Source organism: Pygocentrus nattereri, chromosome 15 (assembly GCF_015220715.1).
Source record: "Pygocentrus nattereri isolate fPygNat1 chromosome 15, fPygNat1.pri, whole genome shotgun sequence".
Classification (NCBI taxonomy): domain Eukaryota; kingdom Metazoa; phylum Chordata; class Actinopteri; order Characiformes; family Serrasalmidae; genus Pygocentrus; species Pygocentrus nattereri.
The window spans coordinates 11,547,962-11,567,723 of record NC_051225.1 but is presented as its reverse complement, the minus strand read 5'-3'; the positions used below and the strand labels follow the sequence as shown (position 1 = coordinate 11,567,723).

General features: G+C 41.0%; 1 protein-coding gene across 1 annotated transcript in view; it reads left to right on the top strand.

Annotated features, from left to right (window-relative positions):
* The first annotated feature begins 4,398 nt into the window (after positions 1-4,398).
* The window catches only part of mmp15b (matrix metallopeptidase 15b), a 37,849-nt gene continuing 22,485 nt past the window's right edge, over positions 4,399-19,762 (top strand). The window contains exons 1-2 of the mRNA XM_017709774.2: positions 4,399-4,863; positions 17,792-17,940. Coding sequence (XP_017565263.1) covers positions 4,741-4,863; positions 17,792-17,940 — 272 coding nt within the window. The 5' untranslated portion in view covers positions 4,399-4,740. The remainder of the gene's footprint in view (positions 4,864-17,791; positions 17,941-19,762) is intronic.

Genomic DNA, 19,762 nt, shown 5'->3' with positions numbered 1-19,762 from the left:
ATCAGGAGCACCACAGTTTTATAGTTAGGTTTAGGCTTAGGCTTAGAAACCTTTTTTACACATAATTACATATAGAAAATAATGATACACTTACAAAACACAAATATACTACAAAAAGGACATATTAGACAATTGCATGAATATAAGTCAAACGGGACATGACATTGCATAAAAACAATGTCATGTTGTGTGTGTGTGTGTGTGTGTGTGTGTGTGTGTGTGTGTGTGTGTGTGTGTGCGCACGTGTGGGTGTGTGTGTGCGCGTGTCTGTGTGTGTTTGACTTTGGGACAGTATTTGTTAAAGGACTTAACACATTCATACTGACATCCATTAAGCTCCTGTCATTCTCTCAACACACTCATCTCCTGTTTTCACAAATCTCTGTAAACAGTCTGAGTGCTCTCCTCACCTGCACAGCTAAAGCCCAGCAGAGTGATTCTCAAATTACTCTTAAAGCCTGTTTCTGTGAAACCAACATCTTTTCTTCTGTCACCAACAGGAACCCAAAGTGATCATCTGATATGTTTGTTAAGCTTTTCTTCTTTTTTCACAACTACTAACAAAGTGTAAAACGTTTCCCTTCCATCCTGTTTCCATTTCCACCATTGATAAATGATCAGAGGCAGGTATTGTCACCTAAACCCACATTTGAAGTAAACTACAGTTAAATAAAAAAGATCAGGTGTGGAATCAGGTAAGGTATCATTTATACATCCTACATACTGATGTACCATCCAATTTAGTTCCCCCTCAAATTCACATTCTTCTAAATAACACTGCAACTACAGAAAGTTAAAAGGTTCAAGAAAGGTGTAAATCTTTGTTCCAGTGCTGATTGGCCTGTTAAATTGTGGCCTATAACTTTTTGACCTATTTTGCTTTTTCCATTGTTTCAGTGCTTCATGACTGTGCACTCCTGCAGCCATGATTTATTAGCGGATTTGTGGAGGAACTGAATTGGATGTAACACTGCCTTTTGGTAGAGGCTAGCAAGACTGTCGGAGAAGCTGGACAGCCGAAGACCTTCTTATTGAGAAGGCACAGAGTCACTGTGGGTTAGAGCAGTGCTTCCTTACTTAACAATAAGATAATTATGGAAAACCAGGTCCAGCTGGTTAGCAGCCCTTGACTATGTATGTTGCTGTTGTCAGAACAAAACCTCGTATCTCTAAAATAGTAACTTCACAGGAGAAGGACAAAACCTACTGTATTTTAAATGTAAGTCAATGGAACCAGACGTCTTTCCAAGTCATGTTGGGCCGTTTCTTTTGGTCCGTTCATCATGAAATTTACATACAATCTAAAGAACAACAAGCATTTCCCAATTATGTCAAAAACTGGAACATGTCAAAAATGGAGGTATGAGGTTTTGTTCCAACAACAGCGATATGTTAAAGCGGTGAAGGCACTAAAACAGAGAGGGCAGTGTTCCTCTGACAGTCCTGCAAGCCTCCTGTCACAATGTACCTAACATTGGTATATGTCCATTCACAAGCTCTTCTAATTGGGCAAGAATCACTTCCACAGGAAAACCACTTTGGACATCACTTTTTTATTTAGTGAGTGTAGCAGCAGTTACTACTGCTAGCTACATATTGCATTAAATAAGCATCTAGCTCAGCACCAATGCCACCAAAGTTTAGCCTCAGCTCTTAATCATCCTTCCCAATGTCCCACCCACAGTGTTTGATTGACAGGAAGCCTCATTGACAGTGAAAATCAAGATTGCAATTGCATTTTGGCAGAGCTGAAGTGCCAAGAAGAGGACTTGTAATTGCAAATGGGTGATTGTTTTCCTGTTTTAATGTCAGAGTCAGACCATTAAGACAATGAAAATGAAACATCTAAGGGACTCGCAGCCGCTCACATAGGACATGCAATTGTAAATGCACAATTAAATTAGCACAACTCAAATTTGCATTTGAATTTGAATATCCAGAGGAGCTTTTAGAGGCATTATAAATGCTTCAGACGTCTGGTTCCTATCAGCACCAGTGTTGATAATTCTGGCTCTGTAAACATCTTCAGAATGGAGCATTTCACACCAAACCACTGCGAATGACTTTGTTCAAAACTTACCCATTGAATTTTGGACACAGTGGAACTCTCCCATGCTCATTAAGGCTCTGAACCTGACCTGTGAAGCTGCTATGTGGGGCACTGTATAGAGATCACATTCAACTGCATCCATTACTGTGCAATTAAAGGGGAACCCCACGTTTTTTTTTATTTCACCTAATTGAGTATGTAATATTTGAAGTCATTCGCAGTGGTTTGGTATGAAATGCTCCATTCTAGGGAAACATGCAGAATTTTTCACAGTGGTGGCGATAGGACCCAGACGTCTGAACATTTTAATGCCTTTAAAAGCTACGCCAAAATGTTGTTACACATAAAATACTTATCAATACGCTGCCTGACATCTAAGACGGTATTTTATGACAATATTGTAATAGTGATTGTGAAGTTTTGGCCTAATCCGTCTTATTTATCCGTTTATTCCATTCATGGCAGAGGGGTACATGCAGGGTGCTCCAAGACATAATAGTCCCCAAAGAAAACTTTTTTTAAAAGATTTATGACTATTTTAACATTGTCAACAATAAACTCCTAGTAAAAACATGTAGGTTCACTGGTGGCTTTGGATAATAAATAAAATGACTATGTTTGTGCTGCGGACATCCTGACCCCTGATTTCTCTCAGCACAACTGTAAATAAATGAGTCTCAGGCCCAATCCCATTTCACCCCTTGGCCCTACCACTGAGCCCCCTCTGTTTTGCACGTTCACGTTTAGGGGTAGGGTGTCCTGATTTTTGTTGAGATGGAAGGGTAGAGCGAAGTGTTAGGACTACATGGCCCTCCAAACCAAGGTTTTTCAGAAAAAAAGGAAAAACAGCAAGACAGCTGTGTGAGTGACCAAAGAAACCCACAAATGTGAGAATTTTCTCTGTTAAAAAATTACAATTATTATCGTAATTTTCTTAGTTTGATGTCGTTTCAGTGTATTATGGCCGTTTTCTTCATAAAGCATAAAAAATAGCTAATAGCATGCTAATGTCTCTGTAGCTTCCCAGCTAACTGAAGCACCAGAATGTAACTCCTGCACCATTTAAGGTGGAATGGGAACATTTGAACAAGAAGCTGGTGATTAACTTCAGCTTCGTATCACCAAAGAATTAGTGGTGGGTGATAATAAATAACTGTCCCCCTCTTTGAAAGCATATGATGCTCTAATTGTAACTAAAGCCCAGCAGTGAGGAGCTGAACTTTTCCCTCTTCTGCTCTCACTGAAGACGTGCTGGGTCGCCTACAGAGCAGCGCTTACAGCCTGTTAATAAAGCAATGTTGTTTTAATTCATTTTTATTTGAGGGTCCCATTTTGTAGGGCGAGTTTCAACCACTACCCCTTGTTACTCTCCAAGGGGTTACGGTGACACTTCAAAACAAAGGGGGAAGGGGTTAAAAGAAGAAATGGGATTGGGCCTAAGTCTCTGCTATATGAGCTCTGCTATGACCACATTGGTCATGTAAAATGGATAGTAGCTGTTAATGAAAGTGTTTTTATTGATTTATTTATGTTTTTTTTAGGGTTGTCCCGTTTTGTAGGGCAGGGTTTCAACCACTACCAATTTCAAGGTACCTACAAAAAGGGACAACCCTCAAATAATAATAAAAAAAAAAACTAGAAAGAAGGGGTAGGGGTAAAAAGAAGAAATGGGATTGGGCCTAAATTTCTCCACAAGGAACTCTTTCACGTCAAACCACTCCGAATGACTTTGTTTACGTGGTATCGAGTTAATTAACCCAACATTTCGAAAAATCGGTTGAATTTCCCTTTAGACTGTATTGAAGTGAATTGAGCTGAACTCAAGTGAAGCGAAATGTCAGCAGACGCTGTACGAGCGAGGTCTGAGCGGTGTGGTGGGGGGTGGTCGGGTTATTTTCCTGACCCACATCCGCTCCCTGCCCCTCCTCCTCCTCCTCCACGGCTTTGTGACAGGGGCGCCGGGAGCGGAGCGAGCGCTACTTTTACGCACAAGCTCGTGAGAGGAGCCGGGAAGCCCGGGCTGTCATTCCTGCAGCGGGAGGACGCAAGGCGCGAGACGCAAGCTAGGAAGGAAAGCGTGACTTTTAAACGGGCAGGAAAGGGGTCACGGGAAACTCGAGGCGCGTGAGCAGCTGTGGTCAGTCGATCCGGCCGTGGAGGGAGTGAAGAGTGAAGGGAGCGCGGCTGAGGTCAGCTGCAAGCGCGAGCGCTTCGAGTGCGCGGTTCTTAATGTGTCGCTCGTCGCTGTGGCGTAACTTCGTTTGCGATTGCAGGTCGCGTGGTCCGTTTGGACGAGAGTAGGCTGTCGCTCGTTGGCCCTCCGCGCGACTTTCGTGAGGCGGCGGGGGGGTGGGGGTGGAGAAGGGGGGAGTCATAAACACCGCGTGGACACACCCGCGGGCTATGATACCCAACAGCGAGCAAACTTGGACCTCGTTGAGTTTTGGTACAACCCCTCGCAACTTTGACTACGACCTATTGCGAGCAGGCGCTGAATCATTGTGAGTGACAGCTCGCATGGATAGAAGAGCCTCCGAGGGCAGGGCGCGCGCGAGGACTGAGCAATGAGACAAGCCCGCGCTGGAGGACGCTGAAGAGTGCCGGCTGCTGGTGATCTGGTGCTTTGAAGTTTGCTGCCTTGCTTGAAGACTGACCATTTGGAGGTGCTGAACCACCGGCTGAGGCTGAAGATGGCATGGTCCTGGGACGACCTGCTCACCACCCTGTGGAGATGGACTCTCGTACCCTCGCTTCTGGTGCTCGTGCTTGGTGGGACGCAGACTCTTGGAGATGGAGATGGCTTCACCGCTGAGGTGGGTTATTTCAAACAGCAGGGGCAGCGAAGAGCGTAAGTGTGTGTTAGGCTTCTGATAAACAGCCCACTTCCAAAAGAAAAGGCTTCTTATGGGATTGACCTTGTTTTGAAATTGACTTTGTTTTAGCCTACACTTTTCTTGAGTTTTATAAGCTTGTATTTTTTTCTGTTTGTATCATTTGTGTTGGGGTTTGTACCAAGAATAGGCGTAACTACTTGTGTTAATATTTTGTGTACTGTTTCTCTCTCTCTCTCTCTCCATATATATATATATATATATATATATATATATATATATATGTAGAAGAAAACCTCATATCTCTATTTTTTGTCATTTTTCAATATTTGATATAATTTGAACATCCCTGTTGCTCTTTACATTGTGTGTAAATTTCATGAAGAATGGACTAAAAGAAACAGCCTATAATGATCCTATATATATAATGTACTCAGGTGTAATGTAAGTGCATTGTTTTGTGACATCACAAAAACTGAATTCAAATTTTCCGTGGCTTAGTTTGCGTTTAAACACTGTATGACCTGAGTAAGTGGGCCATTTTAAACTGTTAACACACATCTACATCAAACTCTTCTTTCAAAAAAGAGAGAAAACACGGGCCCTTTAAGCCTTCTCTTCTCAGTCTGTTTGATGGTTTAAACCTTGGAGTATAAAGAGAAGAGCAACACAATAGTTCCATTTCTGCATAAACAACACTCTAAATAGAAAGAGGGATTGGCTGCCTGGCATGAAGGTACAGTAATCTCAGGTTGCATGTTTCTGTATGTGGGTGTGATTGTGAGAGAGGTAATGAACTTTGCACCCATGTGAGCTTAAGCTGTTGACTGTGGTGCTTGGGTCAGGTGTAAAGCAGTGGAAAGCTACGCTCACTGCGTGCGGCTCCTGCTCAGGTTAATGTGTATGTGTCTGTGTGTTTTGTTTGCATTCCTTTCAAAACCAAGGGGACTCCTCTCTCTTCAGCCCAGGCTCCGTGCTGACTGTACTCTAAGAGTTACTAAGCTACTGTACTCTACTATACAAATGCCTTGTATGGGCTTGTGGAGGTTTACAGTGTTACAGAGTGGACTTTGCAATGTTGTGATCAAGTCTTGTGTTATTACACTTCTTAGCATGAACAGCAAGGAACTTTGTTTCAGTGTCCTCCTACACTTTATTAAAAGAGTTGTTATATGGTTCTTTAATTAAGACAGTGTTTATAAATAGAACTATGGCAACTCACAGAACCACTTGTGTTCTCAAATGACTCCAGTTCAAGTTACGTGACCCTAATTAGGCCCACAAATGGGAAATTTCACCTCCGCATTTAACCTATCCATGAACTGAAACACCACATACACATTAGTGAGCACACTTGCCCGGAGTGGTGGGTAGCCCTATCCGCAGCGAACCAGCAGCGGGGGCTAGGTGCCTTGCTCAAGGACAGCACACTCTTTTACTGTCAGCTCTGGGGCTTGAACCGGCGACCTTCCGGTTACAAGGCCTGTTCCCTAACCTCCAACTCATAACTTGGTTCTTATAATGTGTATTGTTTTATTTGTGCAGTTCTCTGCAATGTTGTGATTTGCTATTCTATTATCTCTTAGCATGTGCTATCATTATTAATATTATTTTTTGTCTTCGTACGGTTGAGCCTGTTGTATCTGGTTCTTTTAAATCCTTCAGAAATGGTTTAGCAGTGGTACTGTAGAGCACTAGAGATGACACAATACCACTTGATTTCCTGATACCTATACCAAATTAAAAAAAAAAAAAACATAGTTGGATCGACTTCATTTATTTTCCCCTTTGACATCAGATCCATACCAATACCTGGAATCGTATCAGTTCCATCTGTGGAATTATGAGTTCTTTTTTCAGGAGATATTTCTGAGGACATTAGATATAATGTAGTTCTCGTGCATAAGTAAGGATGAAGGCAAATGGAAATAAGTGATCAAACAGACATTTCCTCCTAACCTGAGTTCAGAAATGATTAAAAGTGACAGAGATATTGGGGCAATGCCTGGTAGACCACCGAAATGGTCACTATCAGAAAAACAGTAAAGCTTTCTTCTTCCACTCTTGCTTCACATCTGAAAAAAAATCCACAGGTGTTTCTGTCCATGCTTCCAATGTGAGAACGCTGTTGGTCTAAAAGGATGTGTAGCTGTCAAGAAGCCATTACCAGGAAAAGGAAACAGACGAAAAACGTTTACTCTAGAACACTGGAATGAGGCAGACGAGTCTACATTTGTAACTGGCATCATTTGATACATGAGAGGCAGAAAATACAACCAATTTCTAAAACTGAACTCGGAGGTGTGGAGAAATAGTCCTGCAGATCTCTATGGAAACTAAAAGTCCCCTGAAAAGAATGGAAGCTGTAATAAAGGCAAAGTGTGGACACAATAAATGTTGAAAAAAATTTATCTTACATTTAGTTCATATATATTTTCTATATATATGAACTTCTTTTTATCCTGACGCAGAAAAATGAATAACTACCTAATGGCCATTTGAACTAGAAATAAATGAAGGGCGGTCTCTGACGTTTGCACTTTTTGCTGAGAGCAGCTGAGCACAGAATTCAGAATAACTTGCTCTTCCATCCTTTAACATCTTGAATGTCTTTCCATAGCGACCACATTGACCACAGGAAGGCTCAGTGGCTGTAGGTGTGAGTTCCTCATGATGTGGGTATGTGAAACATGGGTTTGTTCATGGTATACCACCCTGGGCATGAAAGGCCTGCTGTGGTCGGCTCCCTGTCATTAGTGGCCTGGCGCAAACGACAAGAATACACAATGTAGTCTCTCTAAACTCCCACGAGTGTGCCAACTTCCCAGCCAAAAAGGGCCCAGTGAGACTTTGCAAGACAACTTCGTTTTTTAAAAAGGCCTCTAGAGCTGTGTTGGTTTTATCAGGGCTAGATTTCTACTATGCTTGAGCTTCGTCATCGCAGTGTTTGAGTGTAACCTAAAGGCACTTTCATGTTGACTGAAGCTGTCGCTGATGAAGGATGGCTTAAATAGTAGCTTGCTTCATCTTATGTTGCACATTTGTAATTTCCCCCCCTACTCAGTACATGCCTTGTAAGGCCACACTTCCTGCAGCTTAGACTATGTAATGTATGTAGGGTGTTTTGGAGGAAGTGAGAGAGGTTTACCAACACGGACTTTTTCTCAGCCGTGTGGGTGAATCTCATTGTTTGGGGATTTGTATAAAAGGCTGAAGATGTCTGGACCGTTTCCCCACTTGATCTGACCGCTGTATCCGCCAGCCTGTCTACTGCCCATTGTAGGTGATGCTTGAGTCATACTAGACTTGCACTTAGATACCATCTTTGGTGTTCATTTAGCTGGCTGCAATTACACGTTAAGTATTGCATTGAGAAGACGTTTCGGGTGCCTTCTATTTTCAGCACCTGTGTCTCGGCTGTTGACCGTGGAAAAGTTTGAGGGTGCTGTCACGACACTAAACGTACGAAACTAATGAAGACAGGCTTGTTTGTGCAGATTGCAGTTTATCTCAGCAGTACCATGTTGAACAAGACAAGCCCGTGCATGCCATATTGTTTATGTGACTTAAAGTTTAAGTGAGTTTGTGTGTTTAAGCATGCCTGTCCTCAGCATCGTGTGTCATGGAGGATTAACTCGTGTCACTGGAGGTCTTAAGGGAGTGCCTGTTTACCAAAGCAGTCTATTAACAGCTGTTTGGCTCTGCTTACTAAACAATCATGCTGTGGAGATTGACCGATTCTCCTGACAATGCCTGACAGGTGAGGCTTTCAGACTTCACTGAAATCCTCAACAGGTTAAGCTCCTCCACCTTGTCAGGCTCGCCCAAAGCTGTGGATCAGATGAAAAGTTGTGGTAGCAAAAGACATCATAATGATTGAGTTAAAATAGGATTCTTTAGTAAATGATTCAAATGCGTTCATGATTCGATTCAATTGAGTACAATTTAGAATTACAGTTTAAATATAATAGAAATTAGATATAAGCGTAATTCTTTTTAAATGAAAGGGTTTAATGTTGATGTATGTGATACCATTTACAGTCTACATGCAAATTAAATTGCAGAAACATTTGTTAGTGATGTTATTTGTATATATCCACCAATTCAGCCCACAGCAGTGCAGGCCTGCCCATTCATATTATAAGGAGTGTTTCCTCCCAAAGTGCCTTTCAAATGAGGCACAATACAGGGCAACCAATCAGAACAAAGATCATTTAGGCATACTGTGTATCCAAATGTTTCCAGATCCCCATTCTAATTAGTGAATTCAGGTACTTTAAGGTGCACCAATTGCTGACACAGCCATACAAAAGGACACACAGCTTGTGTAATATTCACAGAAAGGCATTAGCCAAAAGAATGGCATTGTGGAGAAGCCATGCATGAGCTTACCCTCCTAAATGCTTGGGGTTTTCTTCTGAGCCCAAAGTTTTATTACACACATCTATAACATAAGAATACATCAGCAAGTTTGCATTGAAACCCCTGTAGTTACTAAATAATAACCCTTAGTATGTAATAAGCCTGAGATTTTAAAGGGTTAAGTCACTATGTCCAAAGCCCAGCATCGACTAGAAGGGTAAAAAAGCCCCCAGCACTGAACTGTTAAGCAGTGAAACTACGTTGCTCCTTTGATGGAGCTCTATCCTTTAGTTGGAGTGCTCCAGAACTAGTCATCCAAACATCAGGCCCTGACCTCACTGATGCTGTTCTTCTGGATTGTTTCTACATCTTATGTAAAGCCTTCTCAAAAAATTAGAGCCTTTTTTTCTGTAGCAAAGGTTGGATAGATGCTTGATTTCAGAGGACACAATAGATGAGAAGGTGACCGCAAACATTCAGATATGTAGTGTATATCAGTCTTAAAGGCACGGGTAACAAGAACACTGTTTCATTCAAGGGATAAAGAAAGCTTGGACAGAGGTCATGAAGAAATGTATTACAGCTGTTTTTGATACATGAACACATGAACGTCATAAGTGGACCTCAGGGAAAAACAAAATAGAAGACAAATGTAAGATATGGGCCTAAACACAAATGTGACCAGGCAAGCAATTTATACAGTGAAATGTAAAAAAGCTTTTTAGATGTGATAAGAATTTTCTTTTGGCTCCAAATTTATTTTTATAAACTGTTATAATTGATTCTCACATATTACTACAGATCAGTGCCTCAGTGGCTTTTTGGTAAATCACAAATTAACGCATTTCCCTTTCGTATTCTTCTTGGCTCGAACACCATTTTTAAAACAGTTGGTGCTCAAGTATTTTTTAGCCAAAAGGGTGCACCTAAAGTTAGAGGAGTCCCAGCTGTAGCACTTGTGAATATCATTAGAGGCCTTTTTTGCAGTGGAAATTGACAATTAGAAAATAAAGAGGGATAAAAAAATGCAGAAATTGCCTTTGCCACTCTCTGTTGAGCTCAGCTGAACTCTTACCAGCCATTCTGTTCTGAGGAATTCTGTTTCTCACCATGCTGTGGTGTGAGATAGGGCAAGAGAGGGTGACAGAGAGAAGGCGAGGTGGAGAACTGCAGGCCCGTTCACTTGTGTTGCATGTGATTAGTGAATACAACAGCTGTTTTCCAAATGGGCCACAAACAGAAACAGAGAGAAGGAGAGAAAGAGAGATGGTTTGGGCTGCAGGGCTCCAAGGCAGCTGAGGAGCAACAATGACAGGTTTTGTCTTTGGCCGACTGTATCTGAGAGAGGGAGTAGAAAGTGGTGTAGGTGGGGGGGAGGGTTTATGAGCTCTGGACACAGGGAGCTGACTGTATCACTTCCTGAAGGCCAGTCTCTGTCCAGCTTTTAACCCCTGCTGTGCCATTCTCAGTCGTTCTCCCAACTTCTGTTAGACTCATAAAGATAACGGTGTCACAAAAACAACTCTTCGGGACCCACTGGCTTCTCCAAACTGCTACTGAACACACATTTCCTCCTAAGGTTCACATATAACTTTAGTGCGGTAATTCATTTGCTATTCATTTTTACATGACCATTTCCAACCCCTTGTCTCTTCAACACACTGCTTTTGTTCCTGTGGCTATTCAGAATAATATATGTAAATTGTGAATACTGTCTTGTATTGTGCCTCATTCAAAAAGCAGAATAGGTAGATATTTGTAAATCTGTGACATCATAAAAAAGCAGATTTTTTTGTAGCTTAGTGTCCATGTTTGCTTTATGGACTGCAAAGAGATCGGTAGATTCTGGAATTTTAACAGTATGTACATGTTTTATTAAACTTTCACTTCAGAAAGGTGAGGGAAATTTAGCTTTTCATGATATGGCTCCATTTATTATTAACTCAACCTGTATTGTAGTTCATGTAGTTATATACAATTATATAATAATAATGATAATAATAATAGAATGTTACAAGCCTGGGGCTTTATGGGGGTAAATTTAAGGGGGATTTTTTTATATCATACGCAGGTTCTTTGGGCTTTAAAAAGGTTCTTCACACTCGCTATCTCATTTCCGTAACTGGCTCAATAAAGAACCATTCCCTGAAAGAGTTTATGGGATATTTAGCCTGTCTCATCCTGGATCTCTCTGTGGTTTCTTTGTACTGGTTTGTACAGGGCTGTTTATGTAGGGCCTGGCCATCTTCATGGTCACTATGAGAGATAATGAGATGGGATGGAGGAGGGAAATGCCACTGACATCCAACAACATCTGTGTTCAGTAAATGCTTTTTGCTTCCAGATCACTTAGCTGTTTACACTGACTGAAGCCACCGGAATCAAAGACAGGAAATCATTTTGCACCGGATTTCTTTTAACCCTTTAACTATGAAGGCCCATATCAGGCACACTTTAATTCCTCGCTCTCATGAGGATATTACTTTCATATTCCATAAAAGTTACCAAACACAGTACTGTGTGAAGTCAAAACCACTGTACATTTATTTACTTGTCAGTCAGTATAGCATTTTTCAGTGTCAGGAAAAAGCGGAAACAACAGAAAATTACACTGAAACCTCAACAAATGAATGCAATGTCACTTTTTTTCAGTATTTAGTGTGTCTATCATTTGCTTTTGTAGTGTCCTGTCTTTTCAGATTAGTTTTTTTCAAAGTAAGCTGCAGAAACTCTTGTCCACACCACCACTTCAGTCTTAGAAGTTGGTTGCATTTTCTGTTTTTTTTTTTTTTTTTACAATAGTAAGTAAAAGTAAGTAAAAGTAATCTCAAACACATTCAGTGATGCAATGGACTGGGTTGGCCTTTCCATTGTTAGGAGAACACCAGCAGCTTTTTTGTGTCATTTGCAAACTTGTGAATTTCCTTTTCACTGTGTTAACAGTGTTGGTGGTCTGCCAGATTGCTAAGAGTCTCTTTTTTTCTGTATCTTTTCATGAATTCCAGTTTTGTAAACTCTTGTTCCTTCAGATACTTTTGACTTTGACTTTCGCCTTCCTTATTCAAGTGGATTATCTTATATTTCACCTCCTAAATATCTCCTGAAAATGAATAACTTGTACTTAGTGGCAATTTGATAGGAAATTAAATAAATAGAGGCTGTTCTATGAGTTTTGCCCAGGTTGTCTTCAGCCCAATACCTGGTATCGGATCCATGCCATCTCTAGTTCAGTGGTTAATTCAGTTAAGAATTTTGTTGCCATTGCCATTGTCAATAAATCTCCATAGGAGTAACCTTATTTCAATGCTAACTTAATCCCAAACCCCTTCAGCAGAGGTCATTGATTTTTTTTTACCAATGGAAAAATTGAATTGGCTGCTGATTGCCCTATCTGGTCCTTTGACCTCATGTCACAGTCCTTTTTCAATTAAACGAACAGGCACTTTCCATCTCCTGCTCACGTTATGAGCCTATTTGAGAATGCTAGGGCTGTGCAATGGAGCAGGCCACTCTCTTTCTGGTGTGCTGGAGATGAGATTTAGCAGAACTAAGGGCCGACCTCAGAGCAAGCGAAGGCCCACACCGATTGCATTGTCAAAACCTAGTGTGCTTTTGACTCTCTTTCTTCCTCTTTTCCTTCTCCCTCTCTTTCTCTCTCTTCCTGTCTCTCTCGTTCCCTCTCTCTTACCCTGTTTTCCCATCTTCCACTTACTTTTTCACTTGATCTTGATTGCTCCCACTCCCTCCCCCTTCTTCTTGCTTAATGACCAGAAACATGGCATGCGCCCAAGCCCCAGGAATAAAAGCGCTCTCCAGTCGTTAGAGTCTTGGCTGACATTGCACTGAACACACACACGCTCGCACACACTGATTCAGAGTCGTTTTACAGCACCCTGCGAATTGTTGGCTCGTAGGGAACCTGGTGATGGCATTGGCTCTCAAGGTCCTTTTGAAGGAGCGTCTGGCTTTTGGGTGTTCTCCGTCCAGGCCTTGCTTTGTATGCATGGCAGAGGACGCTGTGATGGTGCATTGCACATTGAAATGCTTTCTGTTTTCAAAAAGGAACCTTCATATATCTATTGCCTAGAGCTGGAGTGCTGCCTTTGTTCCCATGCCCTTCAATGAATACCCCACCAGAAATTACACCAGGTGCCCTTGAGAGAGCCTGAGAAGAAGATATTTGAACAAGACCAGGAAAGTAGTGGTATTTTATGAGCCCAGGTTAATATAATTAGCTTCACACAGAGCACTGGCTGAACCCCCTCTACCTCCTGCCCAGCTAAAAGCCCCAGGGCCTCTGTGGGACTCACAGAAACACAGGGGCTTATCTGTGGAGTAAGGTGTGTCCCACACAGCATGGCCATTCTTCACTTCCCCCACTCCCATCCCACCATCATACAGGCAGAGATTAAGCTCAGACACAGTGGGAATGATGGAGAATTGCAGCACATTGGAGGTGTTTCTGAAGAAAAGCAAACGTGCTTGGAATTGGGTCTCTGACAGTTTTTTTTTAGGGCAGAGGTGTTTAATTCTGGACCTTGAATCCAGATTCGTATCCTGTATTTTGTACTACCTAATAGTTATTTAAACAGTTGTAACTGAAATGGACTGAAAATTGGATTTGAGGTCTGGATTCTAGAGTAAATAAAACCGTTTAGCCACAGTTTTGGCAAAAATATATATCAGATTTTTCCAGTTTTCCTTGGCTGTAGTTGTAGTTTACATCTATAAAAATGTACAAACGTGCATAGTTAAAAACGATAGGAACAACTCTTGAAACTTGATTTTTTAATAGATAACAGTAAGTCAAAGTGTTTCAGAAACTACATGAGCCAGTCTGTCTGGTTTAGCAAGAACCCCACCCCCCACCCCCCCCCCACCCCGCAGCCAGTCACAGCCATCTCTGAGTACAGCTCAGTTTCAGACCTTGCCACAGAAAATGAATAGCAGCATTACTTGAATTGTTTCATTAAAGTTTGCTGAAAGACATTGTGTCCCACATGGCAAGTCTTCCTCAGCATCTGCTGTTGCTCTGATTACCTGTAATGTTAGCTTTAGCATTAGCTCATCTGAAGGGCCAGCTTTCTTTGCTCCTATCTCCTTGTTACACATATGAAAGCTGTTGCGACCAAGTGAGGTGGGAATTTGGCAGTTGTGTAACAATTTAGGCATGCAAGGGTAAGGGGAAACTGTATAAATTTGATTTTGGTCAAACTGTCACTTAAAGGTGAGATAGAAGAGACCAATGTGAAATGTCTGGGTTGAATAGGTGAAAATACAGAGGCAGTTCCATCCAGCTCTGCTTTGCATGCTGGGCAGTGGATAAATCTGAGGTGCTCTGTGCTCTAGATGGTGGCTATGGGGGGTTTCCCTACTGGCCATGCCCAGAAACAGGGCGATCTATTCAGCTGTCTCCATAGCACACAGAGGGGGGGGGGGCACAAAGGCCTGCCTCTTCTGTAGTGTGAATGAAGAGGGGGGCGTCCAGGCTAGACAACTGTGCAGTAGCTCTGGTCCCAGTGCAGGAAAAGAGGGAGCATTATAGAGGCAGTGACCCTGAAACCTCATGAGTCCAGTGGGACATCTCCATTAACCCTTGGATAATTAAGGCCAGCTCAGCCAGAGGTGGGGTGCAGCCCTGTAAAATCACAACCTAAGTTTAAAGCAATGCACCTTTGTTACTGCACCCCTTGCTGTTCTGGTCGGGTCAAATAGAAAAAGTTTTGTGGCTGTATTTTCATGGCCACTTTGTTTGGAGTCCAGGCAGACCATCAGGGTTCCTAGTAAAGCAGTTTTGTGGGTAGCAGAACTTGTTAGCACATTACAATGTTAGCATATAGACAGATAAGCTACTAGCTGTTCATAGCTAATGTTTATAAGCATACATTGTTCATATTCCATCTACTACAGAGAAAAAGTAATGGTTTCATCAAACTTCTTATTCTGGCTGGCTTAATCGCGTTGCTTTTACTTAGCACCAATAACAATCAGTTACGTTTACTATGCCAGGCTAGCTTAGCTTAGCTTATTTGCTAGCTATGCAAGTCCCAAAAGCTTTAGCTCTCAAGAGAATTATATGTAAAGGGGTTTGCCTTGTCATGGCAAAGTTGTCCTGTATGGGCTTGCTGTGTGTCTGTGTAGTACATTACTAGACATATATTTTTAAATCTGTATAATTATTTTTTAATAGTGAGAACCAGTACAAGCCCTTGCTGTACATGAACAATATGCTTCCCACTTCTTTTGTACCCCATCCTCCACATGCCTTCAATAGGTACAAAGACAAATAACAAAAAATGTGAGAAAAAATACATCCATTGAAAGCCATTTCAAACACGTTAACATACTTCCCCACAAACGGCTGTGAAACATGTGCCGTGACTTTTTGTGTATTTATTTCACAAAACCTACAGTGGAACAACTACTCTTTCTAATTATCATTTCTTCATGTCCTGATTTATTATCTGGTGCATATAAATTGCTGAAAATAAGACGGCTAAATGCTGTAATCAAAAGCTAGAGATGTACAAAGTAAACTCAGTGGGTATCCACAGTTGTTGGTACAGTTGTTGGTTGTCCCTAGCCCCTCTGATCTGTCCAGACACTGTGCGGAAAAGAGGCCAGGAGGCCTGATTACAGTGACCGCAGTGCAGGCATAATGATGGGGTAGCTTTATTATGTAATTTGTGCTAATTTCCTAATTAAGGATGTTGAGGAGTGGGCACAGCCACCTACGCAGAAGTGTAGAGCCAAATCAAGACCCAATTTCCCCTTTACTCTGATTATAAGACCCTTTGGCCATAGGGCACTTCTCTCCCACACAAATGATTGGCTACATCCGACTATTATCATGCCATGCTAATGCCGCTTCTGCCAAAGGGAACGATTCTCTTATTACCACAAAGTAACAGTTCCTTTCTGGCCATATTAATGTGATGATTTGCCCAAAGATCTAATTTACACAAGCCAAAATGTGTTTCATTTAATGCTTGTGTTATCAGGCTAATATAGCTAACAAGTAATGGAAGCTTTTACTTCACCAGTTAGCCTTGTGTGCCTATATTATCACACATTTGTATCAAAATATACTGTTAAGTAAACACTATTATCATTAAAATTGGACAAAAGGACAAACAAATGCAGACTTCCAAATGGCTGTACTGTTTTTAGCTATATTACATACTTTTTTTATAGTTAAGTGTGATAACTAGCCATGACGTTTGCCCTTACTTGTTAGCTACATTCAGGGGTGGTCTTTGCTCTAAGCAAAGGTAAGCAACCACCTAGGCCATGAAAAAATTTAATATACTGGACCTGCTGATGTTACCTAACCTATTCCGAAACACATTTTTAAAAATATCCATTATTTGCAATTGTAATGATTGTTTTCAGTAATGTCAGTGCACCAAAACACCCCTGTCATGGTTATATTGGGCTATTCCAAGTTGTTGAGTGATGACACAGCTACATAATGACACATTTGTATTGATAAGGAAATTGAGTGATAATCAGGATAATGGAGAAAAAGGTGGAAAGCAAAAGGTTTGTCTCTTCAGTCCCAAAGCAAGCATTGTTTTACACAATGCATATGTGAATGACAGTATAAATAGCTCCACTACATTACAAATGTGCATCTGCAGGGCCCCATTGCTTTTCCTGGATCCCCAGAATTGCTAAATCCACCCCCGGCTACATTAGCAGTGCAAAACTAAAGAAGCAAACTTCGAACACTTGGCATGTCTTGGCTAATCAACTCCATTTGTGATAAGGAGAAAATCATACAAATCATACAAGATTTTCCCTTGAAATACACTCTTAAAAATGGTTCTTCAGGGGTTATATAGTAATAAATGGTTCTATTTAGAACCATCAACATTCAAAGAACCCTTTGCATGATTAAAGGGTTATTTGCATCATGAAGGGGTTCTTCAGACTGATGGAGAATGTGTTATAAATGGTTCTATATACAGTCTTTTTGAAAAGGGTTCTGTATAGCCCCTAAAAGGTTACGATATGAGCTCACAAACCCTTTTCAGATGCAAAGAAACATGGAAAAGATTCTTTGAGTATTCATAATTCTATATAGAACCCTTTCCTTTACTAAAGAACCCTTGAAGAACCACCTTTTTAAAATGTGTATCATTTCAGTGTGCTAGCTCTTTGAGAAACCAACTGAAGGATAATATTTGCAGTATTAGCATTAGCATTGCTCTTTCTATCCTAAACAGAAGCAAAGCACAAATTCATATTCATATATGAAGAAGATTAATAAACACATTCAAATTCTACAGACATCAAAAATGGGACACTCCAGGCTTTCCTTCACTCAGGGTCAGCAATTTGACCTACCCAGCTGGTGATGCCTTGCTTCAATCTGTAGCCACATATGCTATGACTTAATTGTCCAATCTGGGCTTGTATTATGTATCTCACTCCGTGTGACAGGTGCGACACACACTCGCACTCTGCTGATACGCTCAGCGCTGATAAACGGCTGTGACTGTCAATCTCAATCATCTCTGGTGTAATATTTCTCTTTCTCTCTCAGTCCTGGCTCCGAATGTATGGCTACCTCCCTCAGGCCAGTAGGCAGATGTCCACCATGCGCTCAGCTCAAATCCTGTCCAACGCCATCAGTGACATGCAGAGATTCTATGGCCTGGAGATCACTGGAGTGATGGATTCAGCTACTATGGAGTAAGACTCTTTGTAATAACTGTACTGTACTGGTGGATGGGCAATAGGGACTCGTTATTGTGACAAATATTTGCCCTAGTATTGCCTTTCTCTGTATCCTATCACAGTACTGAATAAACGTTAGTTGGGGTATTGTAGCTGATCTACAGCCGTGTTTTTTAAAGAGCTATTCCACCGATCAACTGATTTTCAAAATTTCTGCATAATTTAATCACTGAGATGTAAGCGAGGTAATTTAGTTTGTTCTGCTGTGAAATGGTGCCAATTTTTTCACTTACAGTGGTGGTGATAGAAACCATGGGCTACAATGACTGCCACATAAATGTAGCCATTTTGCAACCCTATTTCCAAAAAGGACACTGTGCAGAATGTAAATAAAAATAGAATGCAATGATATGCAAATATACATTTTGAATTTGATGCCAACAACACATTCCAAAAAAGGTGGTACAGGGACACGTTTACCACTGTGTTTCATTACCTCTTCTTTTAACAACACTCTGTTTGGGATCTGAGCATAATATGGCAAATGTTTTCAGTGGTGACAGGTCTGGATTGCAGGTAGGTCAGTTTAGTACCTGAGTAGTATATGGAGCAATGCTGTTGTAATACATTCAGAATATGGTTTGGCATTGTCTTGCTGAAATATTCAAGGCCTTCCCTGAAAAAGACGTCGTCTGGATGGCAGCATATGTTGCCAACACGTATATAGCATTCAGTATTAATGGATACTTCACAGATGTGCATGTCACACATGCCATGTGCACTAATGCCCCCTAAACCATCATGAATACTGGCTTTTGAACTGTGCAATGATAACAAGCTGAGTGGTCTTTAGCCTGAAGGACACAGTGTCCATGATTTCCAAAAAGAATTTCAAATGTTGATTCGTCGAACCACAGGACACTTTTCCACTTCCTCTCAGTCCATTTTAAATGAGCTTGGGTCCAGAGAAGGTGGCAGCGTTTCTGGATCCTGTTTATATATGGTTTTGTGTTTGCTTTTTAGAGTCTTAACATGCTTTTGGATATGCAGTGATGAACTTTGTCCACAGACAAAAAGTCTTCTGAAAGACTCTCTGGGATGCTTTTTTTATAATCAGTCATGTTACTGACTTGTTGCCAATTGACAAACAGGTGTTTTTTTAGCATTACACAACTTTACCAGCCTTTTGTTGCCCCATCCCAACTTTTTAGGAAGGTGTTGTAGGTATCAATTTCGAAATGGGAAATTATTTTTACAAAAACAATAAAATTCCTCAGTTTCAACATTTGATATGTTGTCTTTGTACTATTTTCAATTAAATACATGGTTTAGTTTGACCTCCACATGATTGCATTTTGTTTATAATTACATTTTGCACAGTGTCCCAACCTTTTTTGGAAATGGGGTTATATTTAGTGTCAAAAAGAGTGAATCTACATGTCTCTTAGTATTTATATGTAATGTTAATGTAAAATCTGAAAAAAAATGCTTTCTTTGGGTACTCTTGTGCCTTACAACATCCTGCATGTGTCTCTCTGCAGTTTATGGATTTTAAAAATATGTTTTAGGCTAAAAGCTTCTATAAATACCAAATCATAAAACCGTTTCCTGTAGTACCTTTATGTGGGCTTTTTGGACATCTGGTTGCTATCACCACCGCTGTGAATAACTTTGTTTACATCTCAATGATTTATTTATGCAGAAATTTTGAAATATTAGGGGAGTTCCCCTTAATTCCCTTTATCTTTAGCCTTGCAGACTCGCTAAATATTCCCTGTCCTAACACACTCAATCCAACTTACTAGGTAATTGTTGAGCTCGATCAGATGTGTTGGGC